A 19,558-nucleotide genomic window follows, 5' to 3' on the forward strand; every position below is an offset into this window, starting at 1 on the left:
ATGAACGAGCATCACAACAGTTCAACATAGATGCTGCAGACATTTTCCATCACCACAAAGTTTGGATGAATTGGTGAATGAAAACTTCATCGGCTTTAAACTTTAAACAGAAAGAGACAAAAGGAAATTAAGGTCAGAAAATGTTAAAATCCATAATAACCATACACAAAAACATAGCATAGCATTAGAGAACAGATTTATCAAATCAAATTTATGAATTCATTTTAGGTATAGATGCTGAAAAAGTGCAACATGCATAGTTTTTTTTTTCTTGTTTGAAGATATTTGAATCTTGTAGGATTAGTTTAATATTGAGTGATGATGATTGAAAGATAAATAATATTTCTTTTGTTATGTGTTATTTACAGGGTACATGATATTTGAAACTAAACCAGTTACCTGAGCAGATCTCTTTCTAACATGACTACAATGTTTCACTAGTCATTAGCGTGTATCTTCATCCTCACAGGTTTGTTGGTGTTCTGTTCCAACACAAACCTGCATGTGACCACCAGGATGGAGGAAAAAGAGATTTGGTACAAAAAACAGTGACATTAAAAGATTTTCAAATCATTTCCTCCCACAGACTGTTGAAGAATCATATCATGAGAACGAGGTGTGTGTATTGTGTCTCACTGTGTAGTTGTGTTCTGAAGGGATCACTTCACAGACACACACCAACAACTCTTTGATTCCATGTGTGACATGTGTGTTTCATGTTGTGTTTATAGAGGTTTAAAGTGTAACTATATTGTTTTCATCTCATCTTGTGTTATTTTGTGGGTTCTGCAGGTCACAGATCAGCTGTTACTGAGGAGGCCACAGTGATACATGTTATCAAAGATGAAAGCAGAGGACATCAGGACAGTCTTTGAGGGTAAGCTGGTTATATAAGATTTGAATAACAGCATAGCAACAGCATTTGTTCCATTTTCTTTGATAAAACTGCAGTATTTTTATAAACACAGTGACATGATCAAATGATGTGAAGACAGTGAGAATTTAGATTTGCACTGCATCACTGTGTCATCAGCTGCTGATTTTGAAAATCTTAGACTCTGTCGGCAAAAACAGATGAACACATATGATTTGGAGAAACAACTAAAAATATTAGTATAAAATATTTGTTTCATATCCACCTTAAATTTGTTTGAATGTTGGTGTTTTGTATTCACTCTGGATGAATTTGGAATATAAGCAAGAAAGCAAGAAATCTTGTTTCCCTCTTGTTGCCGTGTTTGCTTTCAAAATCACACAGCTGTAAACGTTGTACTTGAAGCGAGAGCAGGTATGATGACAAAGAAAACACTTTGTATAAAACTGACAAACCGCACGTCAGATATCATAACACATCGGTGTGAGAGCAGATTAGTTTGGTTGAACATAACACTGAAACTCTAATTCACTAAAATAAAACACAGAGGAATAAGACATTAGCAGACTGACACTGAGAGTTTGTTTTCAGTGAACATGCTGTCGTTCTTTATTTCCTGAATATTCCGGATGTTTGCTGCTCTCACACAAGATAGATACTGATTGTCCAACCAGCTTTACCCTGGCTCCTTGACACTCTATCCATTCACTGCTCTACACATGAACTGTCCCTGTATTATAACCACAAACATCATTTTAATGACTCTGTTTCTGGTTCACATTTACACCGCTAGGGGTCGTATGAGGTCCGCAGATCAGCCTCTCTCCCTGCCTCTCTTGTCACGCTGCTGTGTGGCTGGAGGAGAGTTAATAACGTTACTAGTACCGGGTGTAATTATAGCGCATGGCCTTAAGAGCAGCACATGAATGGCGAATGATTCTCCGCATACATATCACAACATTTGCATGCATTACCCGGTTCGCCCAGTCAGGCCCGGGGCTCACACAGACCCTGCCACCACGTCAACAAGTCCCCCACCCAGTCTTATCACATATTAGTTCATTGATGATGTAAATGCACTTTACATCATGGACAGGTGGATAGTGTGGCCACGGTTTGGCAGCTGAGGAGTTAAAGTCAGAATGGTCCAGTCTGGTCGCTCCCTGTCCCTCTTTTCTTTTGCGTCAGATCTACTACAAGAGAAGCCAGTCCGACTTTAGGGGAGGTGGAGAGACATACAGAAGCGGTGAGAGAGACAGTGGCCGAGTGGACGTTGATGGGCAACCCCGCTATCCAATCAGGAGAGAGCTCCCTGTGTGATTTACAGCCGCGGGGGCTGAGAGGGGGAGGCGCGATGCGGGAAAAAAGCAAATAGCTGAGTGAACAGCGTCAGTAGAGAGTGGAGTGGAGGTGACCGCAGTGAGGGAGCGGGGTGCCAAGAGGAGACGCAGAGCCCGAAAACACAAAGAGGACAAGTCTGACATTTTTCCTGATTAGGGAGCATCACAGAACAGAGAATGTGTCTCTTGTTTTTTCTTGTATGGATTATGATTTCTTTTTTCCCAACTCTTCTCCAGACTGCCTTCACCACTCCAGCAGCACTGCGCTTCAGTGGAATGTGCGCTGTAGCCTCTCCGGGACGCGTCTGAAAAACAAGACAGCGGAGCTGGAAGAGAAAGAAATCTCGTGCAGTCACTAAAACTGTTTTCAAAAATCCAAAATGACCATATTTTAACCGGGCTGATTTTTCTGGACGTCTAACACATTTTTGGAGACTTTTACGCATTTTGGAGACTTTTACCTCTCGACTGAAATGGGTGATGGGAATTGACATTTTGCTAATTAACAGAGGATAATACGGTTTATAATCTTTTTTACTCAAGTGCAATTTTTTCCCCGGCGATGATTGTGCTTTTGATTGTCCTGTGCATCACGGATGGAGTGCTCTCTCAGATACGCTACTCTGTGCCGGAGGAGGCGGACCATGGCACCTTGGTGGGGAATATCGCCGAGGACCTGGGACTGGACCTTACCAAACTCGCCTCGCGCCGCTTCCAGGTGGTGCCCAGTTCTCGATCACCGTATCTGGAGGTGAACCTGGAGAACGGCGTCCTGTTCGTTAACGAAAAAATCGATCGGGAGCAGATCTGCAAGCAGAGCGCCAGCTGCCAGCTCAACATGGAGGTGTTCTTGGAGAACCCGCTCGAGCTGTTTCGGGTCGAAATTGAGGTGGTGGACATTAACGACAACCCGCCCAGCTTCCCGGAGACAGACATCACCGTGGAGATCTCAGAAAGCGCAACTCCGGGCACCCGTTTCCCTCTGGAGAGCGCGTTCGACCCGGACGTGGGCTCTAACGCTTTACGCACGTATGATATCACCAACAACAACTACTTTTATCTGGACGTGCAGACTCAAACGGACGGGAACAAGTTCGCGGAACTGGTCTTGGAGAAGCCGCTGGACCGGGAGCAGCAGGCGGCGCACAGGTACGTGCTGACAGCGGTGGACGGCGGACAGCCTCCCCGGACTGGCACCGCGCTGCTGGTGGTGAAAGTGCTGGACTCTAATGATAACGTGCCGGTGTTTGATCAGCCAGTCTACACGGTGAGCCTCTCTGAGAACGCACCGGTGGGCACGCTTGTCATACAGCTGAACGCCACCGACCTGGACGAGGGACTGAACGGAGAGATAGTTTATTCCTTTAGTAACCACATCTCCAGCCGAGTAAAGGACCTGTTCAGTATAGACCCGCGCACCGGACGCATCGAGGTGCGCGGAGAGGTGGACTTCGAGGAGAGCAGTCTGTATCAGATCTTCGTCCAAGCCAAGGATCTGGGGCCAAACGCAGTGCCCGCGCACTGCAAAGTGCTGGTTAAAGTCACCGACGTGAACGACAATGCACCGGAGATCACCTTCAGCACCGTCACCGAGTCGGTGAGCGAAAAAGCGGCTCCCGGTACAGTCATCGCGCTTCTGAGTGTGACTGACAGGGACGCAGAGGAAAACGGACAGATCCACGTGGAGATCCTCGGCGATGTCCCGTTCAAACTAAAATCCTCTTTCAGGAATTATTTTACCATAGTGACCGACGGGCCGTTGAACCGGGAGGCGGCTGACTCCTACTCCGTGACTGTGGTCGCGCGGGATAAAGGGACGCCCTCACTCGCCACCAGTAAGTCCATTCGAGTACAGGTGTCAGATGAGAACGACAACGCGCCCACATTCACCCAGCCCATATATGATGTGTATGTGACAGAGAACAACGTTCCAGGGGCGTACATACACGCTGTGACGGCTCTGGACCCGGACATCGGTCAGAACGCGCTCATCAGCTACTCCATATTAGAGTGTGACATCCAGGGCATGTCAGTCAAAACCTACGTGTCCATCAACGAGGAGACAGGCTATCTGTACGCACTCAGGTCCTTTGATTATGAGCAGCTGAAGGATTTTACATTCATGGTCGAGGCCAAAGATGCAGGCACCCCAGAACTCTCCTCCAACGCCACAGTCAAAGTCATCATTGTGGACCAGAATGACAACCCCCCTTTGGTGCTGGCCCCCCTGGGGAAGAATGGCACAGCCAAGGAGCCCCTGCCCCGTTCAGCTGAGCCAGGCTACCTGGTGACCCGCATCGTGGCCATGGACGCGGATGATGGTGAGAATGCTCGGCTGTCCTACAGCATCCAGAGGGGGAATGAGAATGGCATGTTCAGGATGGACTGGAGGACGGGTGAACTCCGGACAGCGAGGCGGGTGTCGGCCAAGCGAGACCCCCACCAGCTGTACGACCTGCTGATTGAGGTGAGAGACCACGGCCAGCCGCCGCTGTCTTCCAGTGCCAGTGTTCTGGTGATGTTGGTGGACAGTGTGGCTGAAGGCCGCGGCGCCGGGGACAGGGGAAGCACCACTAAGGCTAAAGACGGCACCCTGGACCTCACTCTCATTCTCATCATCGCCCTGGGCTCTGTCTCCTTCATCTTCCTCCTGGTCATGATCGTGCTGGCTGTGCGCTGCCAAAAGGACAAAAAGCTCAACATTTACACCTGCCTGACCAGCGACTGCTGCCTGGGCTGCAGCTCATGCTGCTCAAGGCAGGGCCGGGCTCGCAAGAAAAAGCTCAGCAAGTCGGATATCATGCTGGTGCAAAGCGCTGGTAACGTCAGTGGAGCCGGTTCGGCTCAAGTCCCCGTGGAGGAGTCAGGGAGCTTCGGCTCCCACCACCAAAACCAGAACTATTGCTACCAGGTATGTCTGACTCCAGAGTCTGCCAAAACCGACCTCATGTTCCTAAAGCCGTGTAGTCCGTCTAGGAGCACAGACACCGATCACAACCCGTGCGGGGCCATAGTGACAGGGTACACAGACCAGCAGCCTGACATCATATCAAATGGCAGCATTTTATCAAATGAGGTAAGAGTCCCTCTCATACCTACAGCTTAACCCCCTCCCCTTAAATCAGAGACCCTCAGCATGTCTAAAACCTGATTCATAGACAGCACCTCCCCTTCTACACATGAAGCCTGCCTGTTTGATACAATTTAAACACAACAGATTCCAAACGTGTCATTCCGGAGCCATTTCCATTTCTTTATGTTTCTACCTCAGTTCAGGGGCATGCCATGTCTACCAATGCTGTTATAGAGTGCTAACACACACTGTGTACCACAAACAGCATCCGATTCATTTCAGGAAAGGCATTAAAGCAAACACAATGATTAGACGACCAGCTGCTGACATGTTGTCTTTAGCAGTCCTCAGGGAGGAAATGATTGCATGTTAATGAAAATATTCAGAATCAGAGAAGTGTACAACATACATACATAGTGGCTCAGAGGCTGCTGGCTGCTGTGGGTGCATCAGTGTGTGTGTGTGTGTGTGTGTGTGTGTGTTTGTGTGTGTGTGTGTGACCCAGTCCCCGGGGAGAGGAGCGTTCACATTAAGCATACTGGTCACAAAGTTGCTGAGTTGCACAGGAACAAAGATGCATGTCTCGGCTGTGCCAGCCTGAATAGGTGCATTACTTCATCTTGCTCCTTGGCAACATATCTGTAAAGCCGCGCCTCCCTCTCCCCGTGGGAAAAGCACACCTTCTCAAACACACACTCCTCACCATTTCTGAGTGACATGTGTAACGGTGGAACACAGGGTAGCTAACATCAACATGGAACTGTGTGGGCTGCATCCTTCTTTCTGGCTCGATGCTGTTTTTTATTTGTTCTGCTCATCGAGCAATGAAAGCTGAGAACTGAAAACTGTCCCTTCTCTTTCAGACCAAACACCAGCGAGCTGAACTCAGCTACCTGGTTGACAGGCCGAGACGTGTCAACAGGTAAATATGGAGCGAGATTTCTGCTGCTCGCTCTGTCACTGAGCTCTTATCTGTTATCTGTTTCTGCTTCATCCACTGAGAACTATCATAGCTGTGAGTGGCATCAAAATGCTAAATGAAGTTTTGATTTATTGTCATCTTTGGTTCCAGTTCGGCGTTCCAGGAGGCTGACCTGGTCAGCTCCAAAGACAGCGGTCACGGAGACAGTGAGCAAGGAGACAGCGACCACGACGCCACCAACCGAGGCCACTCCTCTGGTAAGAAGTTAATGTGTGTGTGACCTGCCTCCTTTTCACTCCGAGTTGATTTGGTGTGGCAAATCCATGTCTCTGTGGCTTGTGTGGGACTGGAGCAGGTATTAATGATTAGCACGTGGTTATGATGTACTGTGGGTACAGGGAGAAACCAAAACTGTTCTTCCCTAGGGCACATTGTGTAGGCTGGGAAATGAAAGCTCATTTTAATAAGGACTAACTCCGCACACAGCTAGAGTCAGCATCGCCTGAGGCATTTCAGTGTGTCCGGCAATCAGCTTTTATGCTGATGGTGTTGTACTTTGAGACATTCTGATTCCTCTCTAGTGACACGTGGCTTGTGATTTCCTGTTATCCCTAAAAAAAAGGAAGAAAAAAAAGAGAAGCAGATAAAAAGCTTGCGATGACTGGTAATACAATCAGATCCTCTCCCTCTGAGCTGCCTCCGAGTGCTCGTCCTTGATGGGAACACATCTCTTTCTGTCTTTTCGGACACGTGGGGATTTAATGTCGGTGAGCAGAGAGCCAAGCCCACCGCTGTTGTTTGTAAATATGTGAGCCCGCTCCCTGTGAGCTCGGTCACTTGGTGCTGGAGACCAGTCCGTGAGACGTGATGGGCTTTTTAATGAGGCCTCACTCGCACCGGAGTGCTGGGAAGCGGACCAAATAGGTTGCGGCCGTAAGCAGACAAAACAGGCAATTCATTCGTTCATTAAATTAATTAACTCTCAGACTGCTTCTTTCTCTTCTCCTCCCTGACAACATTCTTCCATACATTCTTTTACCCCCTTTTTAATCCTCCTTTCCTAAAGGAACCCATCTGAGCTCACACAATAGGGCCCCACTGAGTTATGAATGCCGGTTTTATGTCTTCATTCAGTGGCGAGCTTTCTTTGGTGCGGTCCCTCTGTGGACCGAGCCTGTCATCATGTCTGGTCAGCCGCAGCAGGGCCCTCTCGCCGTGCCAAATGGAGCTTGCCTGCCACTTCCACTGTCACTCCAGTAGGCATAGATGGTTACACAGGCCTCAGTAAACAGAAAGACACAGAGACATCCCCCCCGCATTCTCCCCTCCAGCCCGTTTTAGCTCTAATAAGCTCAGAGTTAGACCTTCACAACTGCTCCAGGTTTTTCTTTTTCACCACAGTGGAACATTTTCACTCCTAATCGGGACTGAGCCAGCCAGCTGCTTTATGTGGATGGAGTTGTCCTATTTCGAGCGTATTAGCATTTCATGTGAATGCTGCCAGCCAGAGTTCATATTCTGTTATGAATAGTCCCTCTTTTTTTATGCAAGCAGGGCCGTTAGGATTTGGAATTTATGCTAGTATCAATACAATATAAATGGATTTTTTTTCTTTGGTTTGATGTCTTGCTTTGAGGAATAACCATTCAAAAATAATAATTATAATAATTTTAACAATTATGATACTAATAAACAATTTGAAAAATGCTGAACTAGGACTTTACTATTACACAATATAGAAGCATGAATATGAACAGACGAACCCATTATAACACTCACACAGTTTTGAGGCTTTAAAATTAGATCTTGACACAGGGCTTCTTATTAGCTAATAATGCTGCTGCTGTAAATCATTTCCTATCTCAGGTGATATTAATCAAATGATCACATACTAATTGCCTCACAGTGGGCTTTCGTGCAGGACAGTTGCGCCTAATTTTCCTAATTTTCCAAATTTTCCAAATTTTTCTAATTTTCCTAGTTGGAAATCGAGGCCTGAAACTTGATTCTGAATCTGTCCAGACTTTTGATTCCAACTTTCCATGTTTGACAGTTTTTGATAGTCGACACATTTCAGTCGATTAAAAAAAAAATCCTCCTGCAGCATCAGTTTCTCTTTTTCACCTCTGTGAAGTCGTTTTATTCCTTTTTTTTAAATTTCTAATCAGGACAAAGCCAGCGAGGTGCTTTATGTCCAATTCCAGTGTGTTGACATTTCATCACCGACCCTGCCTGTTCACACAGCCCTGCTCTCATACATGCTGTGTTGTGTGTCCAGTTGTGATGCAGTGGCAGGCCCAGCAAAACTTCACTGATGACTTTGGGTACCCTTGGTGTGGCAAATTGGATCCAGTTACTTTGTTGCAGAGTTATCAACCAGCTTAATGCCTTTAAACAGATTATTTGCTGTGCATTAGGTCTTTGTTTGATTAGGATAATTGATAGCGTGGCTTAGTGTCCCACAATTCTGCTCCCACAATGCTGAAAAAAGAACACAGGCTTTATGCTCTGTGTGCTAATTGAATTTGTCAGCAGCGAGCACACTCGAAACACGTCAGTGCTTAATAAATGCTAATGTTAAATAAACATGTGTCCATGTCAGACATCACAATGGTGCATTAGCCTCTTCTCTCGGCTTTGACAGGGGTCTTCGTTTCTCCTGCTGGCTGTGTTGTCGTGCCAACATTTTCTGCTGCTTCAGGCTGTGTACCCAGTTGTTCCCCCATCAAACCTGCTCCATTTTTCCTCGAGGATGCACTTAAAGAGTCAAAAGAAGTCCTGAAAAAACCCGTAACAGGGTGCAATGACCCCTAAAAATATATATGCGTCTTACCATATCATTTTGATAAATTTAGCTGATCAGTTTGGGAGTAAACACGTGGAACAAACACCTTATTTTTCAGTGCATTTTAGCAGAGAGTGGTGGAGAGACGGGGGGATGTTGCAGTAAAGGTCAAAAGCAGTTTCAGATGAACAAATAGTGCAGATTATGTGCCATTATACACTGCAGTGTGGAGCGTGTGCAGAGTCAGAGCAGTGACTGAATGCATGTTTTAGTTTGGTGCATAAATCTATTATAGCAGGTAATAGTATTAGAACTGTTGTTGCAATTCTTTTATCACACGTAGCACTATCACCACGACTACTGCTACTATTTAACATATTGTTTTAAAATATTCATAATGCACCTCCTCAGGAAAACGTCAAAATATTCCATTTTGCTTGTTAACCTGCAATAACAGTGTACTGGTCTCAGGTTTGCTCTGCTGCTGGAGGAAACTATCTGCAAACATGTTGGGGCTGAAACGTTGTTGTTGTTTTGTAATAATAGTTTCATCTATGAAATCACAAAAATAAAGATTAATAAAGAGTTCCTCACAAGGTACCACGGCTCACAGTGATAACAGCAAAAAGCTTTAGCTGATTCTGCCTGAACCTGACTCAGTTTATAATGAATGAACGAGAACTCAGATTCAAAATGTCATTAGACAGAGCAACCAGTCTGTGCCTCTCTCACACACACACACACACACACACACACACACACACACACACACACACACACACTGCAACATCTGTTTTCATATATTTTCCCACTCTTCACTCTTCAGTAAATGTATTTTCACTTTGAATCTTCATGTAGTCTTCCATGTATGCGTTGTTTCCTTAACTTCACATGCGTCCTCATTAAGTTTGTACCTATAGGCGATGTGCTGTACGGAGGTGAGGAATTCATTTACATGAGAGGATAGTCACCACACATTTACTGCACTGTGCTATGATTGGCTGGAAGAGATTCTTGTCTAGTAACTATATACTGCAATCTATACTAATTATATTATATCTTAATATATATATATATATATATATATCATCCCTCGCTATAACGCGGATCACTTTTCGCAGACTCGCTGTTTCGCAGATTTTTATCAGTGTAATTTTGCATGCTTGTTTTTTACAGTGTACTGTACAGTATGAACGCGCATTGTGTTCTGTGTCCTAAATTGGCTAAGGAAGAACCGCACATGTGTTCTGCGTCCTGATTAAGGGAGTACTGTACAAAATGCGTGTAAAAGTGTATAAAAGTGTGTGGTTAGGGGTTTTACGGCCTTAAAACATGTATAATAATTGTAAAACTTACTTCGCGGATTTTGTTTATTGCGGGTTATTTTTAGAACGTATCCCCCGCGATAAACGAGGGACCACTGTATATATATTATTATTATTTTTTTTTATCAGTGATCAATAACCAAACACTAAATGCATCAAATTATGAATTATATTAAAACCTTAACAAACGAAAAACTTCTCTGCAGTAACAGTCAAACAATAATAACAATCATTTGTGGAGTAACTAGCATGTGATCAAAACACTCAAGGAAAGCAGCTCTAGTACTCCATTAAATAAAAGAAAGCAGCTCATTGAACTTGATCAGTGATCTAAATGATGAATCAGTTATGAATATTTCCCGATGATTAAACTAAAATTAGCTGATTTCAATTTAATTTATTTATTATGTTCGTTAGCTGATCTGTGATGACTTCAGAGTGACAAACTTCCCTCTTGACTCTGGAAATATTACTTCTGTTAAGTGCCGCGAACTTGACGTCAAAGGTCGTTCCGTATATTCTGTGATGAAACATTTCCTTGTGAATGAAATTTAAGTGTTCCTCATTTGCTGCTTGATCCTCTAGGACCACTTGTGCAGCCCTGGGAGTCCCCTCAGGGACCCCATTTCCAGTCCTGCTACATGTGTAAAGTACATATTATCAATATAGCCAATGTCACGGACTTGGAGAGATTGAGTCGATGCGCTTATCCACTTTTCTACCCCCCCCTGCCTTCCACTCCCATCTCTCCCTGCTGCCGTGATGAATTCCTCCTTAGGCCTGCAGTTCACGTTATCACCGTGGTAACAGCTCGCTGATCAGTAATTCATTTTTCAGACCTCTGCATACCAATTACCAAATGAAGGTTATTATCGAGACTTTACGTTTGCCCTGCGCGAGCGCCGTGCAGAATGATAAGATGAGATGAGGCGTCAGAAGTAACGAGGGTCAGCGCTCCTCAAGATCGCATTACCCTCCCCTCCCTCTGTCTGCTCTTTGGACCCTCTGCTTGTTTTTGGCTTAGTGTGAGACATGTTGACACAATTCTTTTCATAGTGTGTTGGAGTGGAGGGTAGATACTCTGCAGCCGGACAGAGCCGGCTGTGTTCTCAGAGAAAATTGTTGGTGAACTACAAAGCGGAGAGATAAAGGCATTACCCACAACCTTTATTCACATCATCAGCATGGCTCAGGGTGTGCGTGTGTGTGTGTGTGTGTGTGTGTGTGTGGCAAAGGGTTCAGTTTTATAGCCGAAATGTTTTTATCCTCCTGATTCAATAGAGACTGTCTAATGTGTCAGGAGAACATCAAATTTTGCCAAAATGTCAAGAAATATCAAGATGTCTTGATCTGGCTTTGCGGCTGAAATGACTCTCCCTCTCCATCTGTCTCCCTCTCTTCCTGTGTGTGTGTGTGTGTGTGTGTGTGTGTGTGTGTGTGTGTATCAGTCTTATCTCTCTGATGGAGTCTAAATGCCACATTTCCAGTTCCCATTTTGTGAATTAACACAGCATCCATTTTGTAATGGCAGCAGAGCTCGGTGTCCTCCTTCCACTTTGTGTTTTTGCTGCCCACAATGCAGTGCTGCAGGTGCACTGATTCTGTACGTCATTCTGGTTGCTCCCCCATCAAGCTGTACAGTAAGTTGTTTTCTCTGCCGTGAGAGGCCGTATTAAAACATAATGTGGTGGTGTATTTATGGCATGTTGCTTAATATTTAATAAAAAACCCTCTCGTTAGGAGACTGGGCACTTTTCCAAGCGGCTAGTGATGGCAAGCCAAATTAATCCGCTTTGTAACAAAGCAAATTCCCCCATTGCTGACTGCTACGCACACACACACACACACACTTTGCTTACTGGGACGGCAGCAGTCTTAGCCTAATCAGTCTGTATTCAGAGGGATTAGCAGCAGATAGCCCTAGCTGGACAGTTCAGATTGTAGCCCCAAACCACGACTCAGACACACACACACAACAAGCGGATTTAGGCTTCAAAATACATGCATACACAGGACGTAGGCCCTACAGCAAAAAAAACAAAAACATATGGGGCAATGAAAACACTATTTGGCTTCAGGTTTTCATTCAGCCTACAGAGCTGCACTAACAGCTTCGTTCCAGCTAACTGTGTTGGGCTCTGCTCTCTGACAAAAGGCCAGGTTCTCGCAGAGAATTGCAACCATTAAAACGCCTCACAAATAATTACTCCACATGAAAGCCAACATGCTCAAACTGGTTTTCAGCTGTACCTGCAAGCAGCCTTTCATGGGGAACAATAGGTTTTGTAAAAGGAGACTGAGACTGAGGCCCGGGACTGAGTAAGCCAATACTATTGAGTTTGTAGTCGGGTTAATCTAATGCCCGGGCTAAAGGGAGCACGGTCAGTTTGCTGGCAATAGTTTTAACGAATGCACCCACCTCTCAACCCCTGCACACACACACACACACACACACACACACACACACACACACACACACATACACACACACACTGTCGGTGCATGTAAATGCCCAAAATGAATTGAATGAACAAAACATGACAGAATCTAATATTCATTTATTATATTTTCAAATTATAAACATTTTGCTCCTTGATCCTTTACCCGACAAAATCACTTTTACTAACTGACTCTCTTGAATTATTTCTCGTCTGTTTAGTTCATCAGCGTTGAGAACAGGGACATGCAGTAATTTGATGGAACATCTCCATCTCCCCACACACATTAGAATCATTTTATTTATTATCTTCAATTATTATCTTATCTAATCTTATTTATTTAATTTACGTGATCTTCCTGTAGAGTTCGTCTGATTTATTAATTTTTTATTTTTCTTTAATGAAGTTAAGCAATTTAAAACATATCAAACACTTTTAATTCAATTAAACTGGGGGATCGTTGAAATGTAATTTACAAGTTTTTTAAGTTCTGCATTTCGTGAAAAATTTCAATATCAGCCTGATATGTAGACATGTTTGTTCATGTAGTGTGTGCATACATCCATGATTAGTTCAAATGTGATGTGAGACAATAAGCAGAGGTTCAAGGAACAGTGCACAAACTCTGTGATCGTGGCTCCAAACAGGAAACATTAGGAAGAGGAGTGAGGATCCGGAGAACACGGGTCTGTTTTCATCTTAACATCTGTCATAATAATAGTACTTGAAGAGATGAATATTTTCTGAGGTGGCATCTTTCATTTATGAAAAAGAAGACACAGAGGTCCTGACAGAGTGTGTGTGTGTGTGTGTGTGTGTGTGTGTGTGTGTGAGAGAGAGAGAGAGAGTCAGATTCAAATGCAAAATTTATCAGAAATGAACAACAGCATGTCTGTGTGCATTATATGCAGCATGCATTATTTAGTATTAGTCATTAGTACATGATATTGTTTGACCAAGCAGAATTGTATATAGCAGCGCTGTCACCCAATCACTCATTGTATTGATTGTAATTTTACTATTGTGATTTGGCCCTGCAGAGGGATCCCCCGTCTATCATCTTCTTTCTGAAGTTTTTGACTTTTCTTGCTTGTTGAAGGTTGTTTTAGGGATTTTTTTTTTAAAATATCTGAATATCCGACAGTCCAATAATAGATTCTAAAGCTGTAAAGGAAAAGCTGTGATTTGAGTTCTGAATTGACTGTGTGTGCATGTCCTTGGTTGTATTTCTTGTGGTTGACTTCATTAGCTTTACAAACTTACAGAATTACTTTTCCTTCCCCATAATGATGATGAACAATAAGAAATGACAAGTCCTTACACTCTGCTGCCCCTCTCTGCAGAGAGTTCACACTCTTCACGAGATTGAGTGCTTTTTTAAAACCCGAGTCTTGAAAATGTTTGATGTTGAAAAAAAGAAAGAAATCCAGGTTTTTAAACAGTTCCAAGGCCATAAATCTCCATCTATACCAGTCAAGTAGTCCATTCTTCAAGAGAAAATGACACTTTCTTAAAAATCCTGAAAGAAATCTGCCTGATTGCAATGCAAATGAACTTATGTCATGGATCATTTTCTTGATTGCAGCAATCTGTTTTGCTCTAACGTTCAGTTTGAAGATGCTGGCACCTTACAAAACATGCCAGAAAGTGTACAGGAGGTGGAATCTCACCACCCATTGGTTAAATTGAAGATCTTGAATGAGTCTAAATGTCTTGTTGAAATAGTAACTATAGCTCTTAAATAAAGGTGAAGTAAAAAGTATATTTATATATTATATTTGTTTGTGTTTTGTATTTTATTTTTAATTTTTTTACAAAACAGGACCTGCTGTCCCATTGTGTGTGTGTGTGTGTGTGTGTGTGTGTGTGTGTGTGTGTGTGTGTTAGCAGCAGCTGCATTTTTCTATCCATTGTGTGGTCATCTTTGATCTCGACGATGGTGAAACAGTAAGCCCTGACATGAAGAATCAAACAGCACATTGCATAAATACATATTGTGAAAGTCTTGTGGAAATGCATCAGATGAAGTTAGGTGTGTGTGTGTGTGTGTGTGTGTAGGTGTGCAGGTGTCATGTTTCCTGTTTGTGTAGATTGTTCATAAATGTGAAAGACTTAAATACATGTTTCTATGTTTGTCATACAGGCGCCGATCTGTTCTCTAACTGCACAGAGGAGTGTAAGGCCCTGGGCCACTCTGATCGCTGCTGGATGCCGAGCTTTGTGCCCTCTGACGGGCGCCAGGGCCCGGACTACCGCAGCAACCTCCACGTGCCCGGCATGGACTCAGTCCCGGACACAGAGGTATTTGAAAGCACAGAGCAAACGGCCGATAAGTCATTCTCCACCTTTGGCAAAGAGACGCCTCTCAGTCACCAACACCTCCTACACCACCAAAACCACCACCACCTTCTCAAAAACCATCACCTCAGCCACCACCAGGGCTCCCTAGAGAGGAAAGAGTTGGAAGCATTTCTGCCTAGCTCCAGAGCACCTTATAACCCAGCTTATTTAAGTGAGTATTGTGTTTTGCTCCGGCCTAAGTGCACGCCGACTCTCTGATCTGGTTATCGAATTAGGTGAAACAGAAAAGATTTCAAATTCAGTTTTCTCTCTGGATTTGGCAGAAGTAAGCCTGAAATTGATTTCAGGTCTGACCCCCGTTCTGTCAGAGTGTTTAACTAACTCTTCCCTCTTTCTCAAGCATCTCCATTATCTCTGACTTATCTTCCCTCACCTACTGTTTCAATTCATTCCTACACACACACACACACACACACACACACACACACACACACACACACACACAGACACACACAAATATACAGACCTCCAGCACTACAGTAATTGGCCTGTAGGCCTTTTCAAATTAAACATGACATAAGCGATTGTGATCTATATGGTTGTTTTGATGTGGGTGGAGATGTTAGCATGAAGGAAGCTCCGTCTCATTATAGAAAAATGGCTGCTGTGATATAAGAGACACTGACCGTCGCATAAAAGGAAGAACGGCAGCGAGCTTAACACCTTGTTTTCATTCAGTGGGCGTCACAGCGAAGCATTAAAAAAAAAAAAAAAATGTTTTAGATAATTGAGGAGAAAAAAGCTGCATTTTCCCAAGAAATGACTGTTTCTAAACTCCCATTCAAAGGCCACAAAGAGATACATCCTCAATCACTGCAATTTGGTGATAATGCTTAATTATAATTTTGTCAAGCGGTGCCTGAAGAGGCCCCTCTCTCATCATCCGACACAGCTAGCTGGAATTATCAAACTGTCAGAGCACCGCTGCTTCCCCCGTGCCATCATTTAAAACCACAGCATGCTGTTAGGAACAGCAGGATTTTTTCTTTTTAATTAATGTTTTATTTATTTGCTATGCTTTTTTTTTTATCCTGGATCACAAAGTTATATTGAGCAAGCTACCCATTGTTCACATTAGAATTTCTCAGTCTTTGGAAAAGGCTGTTCCAGCATAGTGTGTGTCGGCTGCGTCCTCACAGGACGATCAGCTCAGTGAAATGCAGGGCCCTCCAAGGTTATGATCAAACTGCGTGGGTACCATGAATTACAGCGACGATGTATCACATGCAGGATAAAGAATAAAATGAAAACATTTGTGGTGAAGCTGCTCCATAAGATTTGAAATAATTTCACAAAGTGATACAATAAAAAACGATGATTAAATTAAAGTTGTATGAACATATTGATTATGGATTTGAGGTTATTACAGCAGTTATCAAATCTAATTCAGCAATATAAGATGAGTAAATCTAAAAGAGTCGGGAATTAAAACCTAAAACAGTGAAGTGACATAAAGCAGCGACAAGAACAGATCAAATCATGTGAAATGATATGATGATTGGATTTAAATTCAAACTTAAATAAAAATAAACAGTGTTGACAACCATACAGATTTCACAAAAAAGAGTTGAATGAGTCTGATCTAATAATGTGACAGATCATCCGGCTGTGATGTCACTCTTTTATGACGCTGAAGTCTCATAAACTTCTCATGCAAGCAGACATCAAACAACAGCCGATAAACAAGTGAACAATGAACACCGCCACTCATTCCTCTTGCAAAGTGGATCACTGTGGCCCTTATGCTAATGAGTGCGGAGGCGGCAGTGGGAGGGGGAGGTGGATAATGGCAAACAGGGAACAACAGTCAGAGAGACGGCTGAGAGAGGAAGGGGGAGAGGAATGGAGTGGAGGAAGGGATAGAATGATGATACCAAGAGGCTGAAGCTCCCTAATCTGATCAAGTCAGTGATACACAGAGACGCTTTGTCCCAAGAGGGGCAGGCCTGAGCCTGGGACTGGCCTGGGGTCAGGTCAGGGTGTGGCGGAGAGGGGAGCAGAGAGGGAGGGAGGGAGTCCAGTGATTATAGTCATCAAACTCAGGCAACATGCAGGAGGGGGACAGAGGAGGGTTAGCTCCTCGTTAAAGCTCAGCCTTCTTCTTTTGTTGTTGTCCTAAATAAATTGGCCATGCAATGTTCACCAGCACTGTTCCCATAGTCCCCCCCCCCCCCCAACACACACACACACACACACACACACACACACACACACACACACACATATTATCATATTATCCATGAGCCATTTCACAGGAGTGAATTGAAACAGCTGAGCTGAGGGATATGAGGTTTCCTACCTCTTGTTGTGCATGTGTGAACCCTCTAACTCTGTGTGAATGAGGCCATTTAAGTGCTGTTTTTCATTCCTTTTTGTTTTTTGTCATCCCCCTCAGACAAACTTGACCCCCCCTCTACACACACACACACACACACACACACACACACACACACACACACAGCTAACCAGGCCTTTTGTTTTTCTCTGCTTCTTGCAGCGAGGAAAAGGGTTTGCTAGCTCCTTTCGTGTGGACATACCGGAGACTGCGTGACTTTGCACAATCACTCCTGGACGACCAAGGCTATTAAAAAAAGCATCAAGTTTTCAACCTATATTGCTCTCTCTGCCCTCATCCCTCCTCACCCAAGAAAAAAATCAAAATGAAAACACGCTCGAATACATACGAAACGAGGAATAAGCCCCTGAGGGAACTGAGAGCTCACTCCTTTCTGGAATTCTTGGAGCACTGCCGGGCTTCGGAGGTACCCCACTCTTGGGATTAAGAGAGGGATGACATGGGGAAAGGGGGTTGGGATGGATGGGTGCAGGCAGGTAGATGGATAGCCTTAACAGAAGAACCCCATTGTCTCAGCAGGACTGAGAGACTAACAGAGAAGGAGGAAGGACACTGATGACAGAGAGATAAAACTGGACACCCATCTCTCCTTTTTCCAGTCTGTGTGCCTGTTTACAGCACTGATGTATACATCTTTGAGGAAAATAAAACCAGACAAGGACTAAATATGTGTATTGAAAGACAAAATTGAAACAAGAGCCACCCAGAGAAACCGCCACTGAGCCCTTTAGGCGTTTGTACTCACAGAGAGACGCCAAATTGTACAGGAGATTCTTTGTGCATTTCAAAATGCAATACCACTGTTTTAGATTTTTCTATTCTGTTTGTGTGGTCAGGTGTCTCTATTCCGATCTACTTCAAACTTTGTAAGAAAAGATTGTGGGCAGGATATTTTTTTATTTATATATTTTTTCTTTTTCAATTTTGAGTTGTTTTTTTCTTTCATTTTGTTTTCTTTTTGCTTCGGTTTGGTTTGTTCACCTTATTGTGGGCTTGGACAGTGTTTGGCCTACACTTTTCTGATTCTGAGACATCGAGTAGTTTCTATCATGTGTGAGAAGTGTTTACTGTACTCTTTTAAAAAGTTTCAAGCTGAATATAAAACTCTATATATAAATCTATCTATCTACTTGTTCTGAAGGCGTGCTATCCGTCTGCTGGGTTCCACATTCTGATTCAGAGGTTCGACTGTTGTTCAAGTGCCCCTGAAGAAGGCTTTTTGTTTTTCCCAGTGGGAGACCTTAAGAGAGACAGAACAGCCTTAGCAGATGTAAAACTCAAGTTCTCATTGTTTCACATTATTTCATCATTTCTTTCCACTTTTGGATATCGATAAAGATCATGTCTATAAAGTCAAAGGAGGTAATAATTTAGATTGAGATCCATGGTAATTCTGTGTCATTGTAACCAAAACTTTAAGGGTCCATTTATAAGAAACAGAGTAAAATATGGCCAAATGCTAAAGGTGTTGTACACAGCGCAGTGGGATCCAGTATACACATATTACTTTCTCACACGTTACAAACAGAAACACCAATATGCCAACAATAAACTGAAAAATGGTGAAAAGGAAGGTCTTGTGTGCTTTTATTTGAATGCACTTCCTGGTAGTAAAAGAAGAAGTCAGACTCGAGGTGACGCTGTTAAAGGTATTTGATGTTTCTTGTTTATGTCGAGGCTTTAAACCCATGAGCCGAATGCAAACTGTCCCCGAGTCATCCAAAAGCATCAGGTTCACTGTGCGACAACTGTTTTTAGGTCATTTGATTATGAATTGTAAATTCATCAGAGAAATTGCATGATTAAAGTAATCAACCAAGGCAGGTCCTGCATTATTGCCTCATTTTGGGGGCCTGTAGAGGGGTCCTGTGTCAAAATGTAAATGAAGCTGTTTAATCAAATTACCACAAACTAATCACAGACAGCCCTGGGCCCACACAGCATCATTCTAGTACATGTGTGTGTGTGTGTGTGTGTGTGTGTGTTTTGTACATTGACGCTGTAATGCTGCAAGGACGCTGTTAAAATGTTTTCAGACGTTGGTGACAGATTTCAATTGCGTACATTCACTTCTGTAAAATGTT

The 19,558-nt window shown here is 43.6% G+C and overlaps 1 protein-coding gene across 3 annotated transcripts; it reads left to right on the top strand.

The window, feature by feature from the left end:
* Positions 1-2,136: 2,136 nt before the first annotated feature.
* Positions 2,137-19,044, top strand: pcdh10b (protocadherin 10b). Of its 3 annotated transcripts, none has more exons than XM_010746992.3 (5): positions 2,137-5,125; positions 6,151-6,209; positions 6,360-6,466; positions 14,901-15,269; positions 17,616-19,044. In XM_010746992.3, the coding sequence occupies exons 1-5, from the start codon at positions 2,777-2,779 to the stop codon at positions 17,633-17,635; spliced, it is 2,904 nt and encodes a 967-aa protein (XP_010745294.1). In that variant the 5' UTR covers positions 2,137-2,776; the 3' UTR covers positions 17,636-19,044. The 3 variants fall into 3 exon arrangements, with proteins under 3 accessions (XP_010745294.1, XP_010745293.1, XP_010745295.1); XM_010746991.3 differs by having other exon boundaries at positions 2,139-5,290; XM_010746993.3 differs by having other exon boundaries at positions 2,140-5,290; positions 14,901-15,058.
* The last annotated feature ends 514 nt before the right edge of the window (positions 19,045-19,558 follow it).

Source organism: Larimichthys crocea, chromosome I (assembly GCF_000972845.2).
Source record: "Larimichthys crocea isolate SSNF chromosome I, L_crocea_2.0, whole genome shotgun sequence".
NCBI classification, from domain to species: domain Eukaryota; kingdom Metazoa; phylum Chordata; class Actinopteri; family Sciaenidae; genus Larimichthys; species Larimichthys crocea.

Bases quoted from the DNA above. Each gene is read 5' to 3' on its own strand.
- pcdh10b (XM_010746991.3), top strand. From the start codon at position 2,777: ATGATTGTGCTTTTGATTGTCCTGTGCATCACGGATGGAGTGCTCTCT. The intron at 5,291-6,150 runs GTAAGAGTCCCT...CTTCTCTTTCAG, and splicing joins GCAGCATTTTATCAAATGAG to ACCAAACACCAGCGAGCTGA. The intron at 6,210-6,359 runs GTAAATATGGAG...CTTTGGTTCCAG, and splicing joins AGGCCGAGACGTGTCAACAG to TTCGGCGTTCCAGGAGGCTG.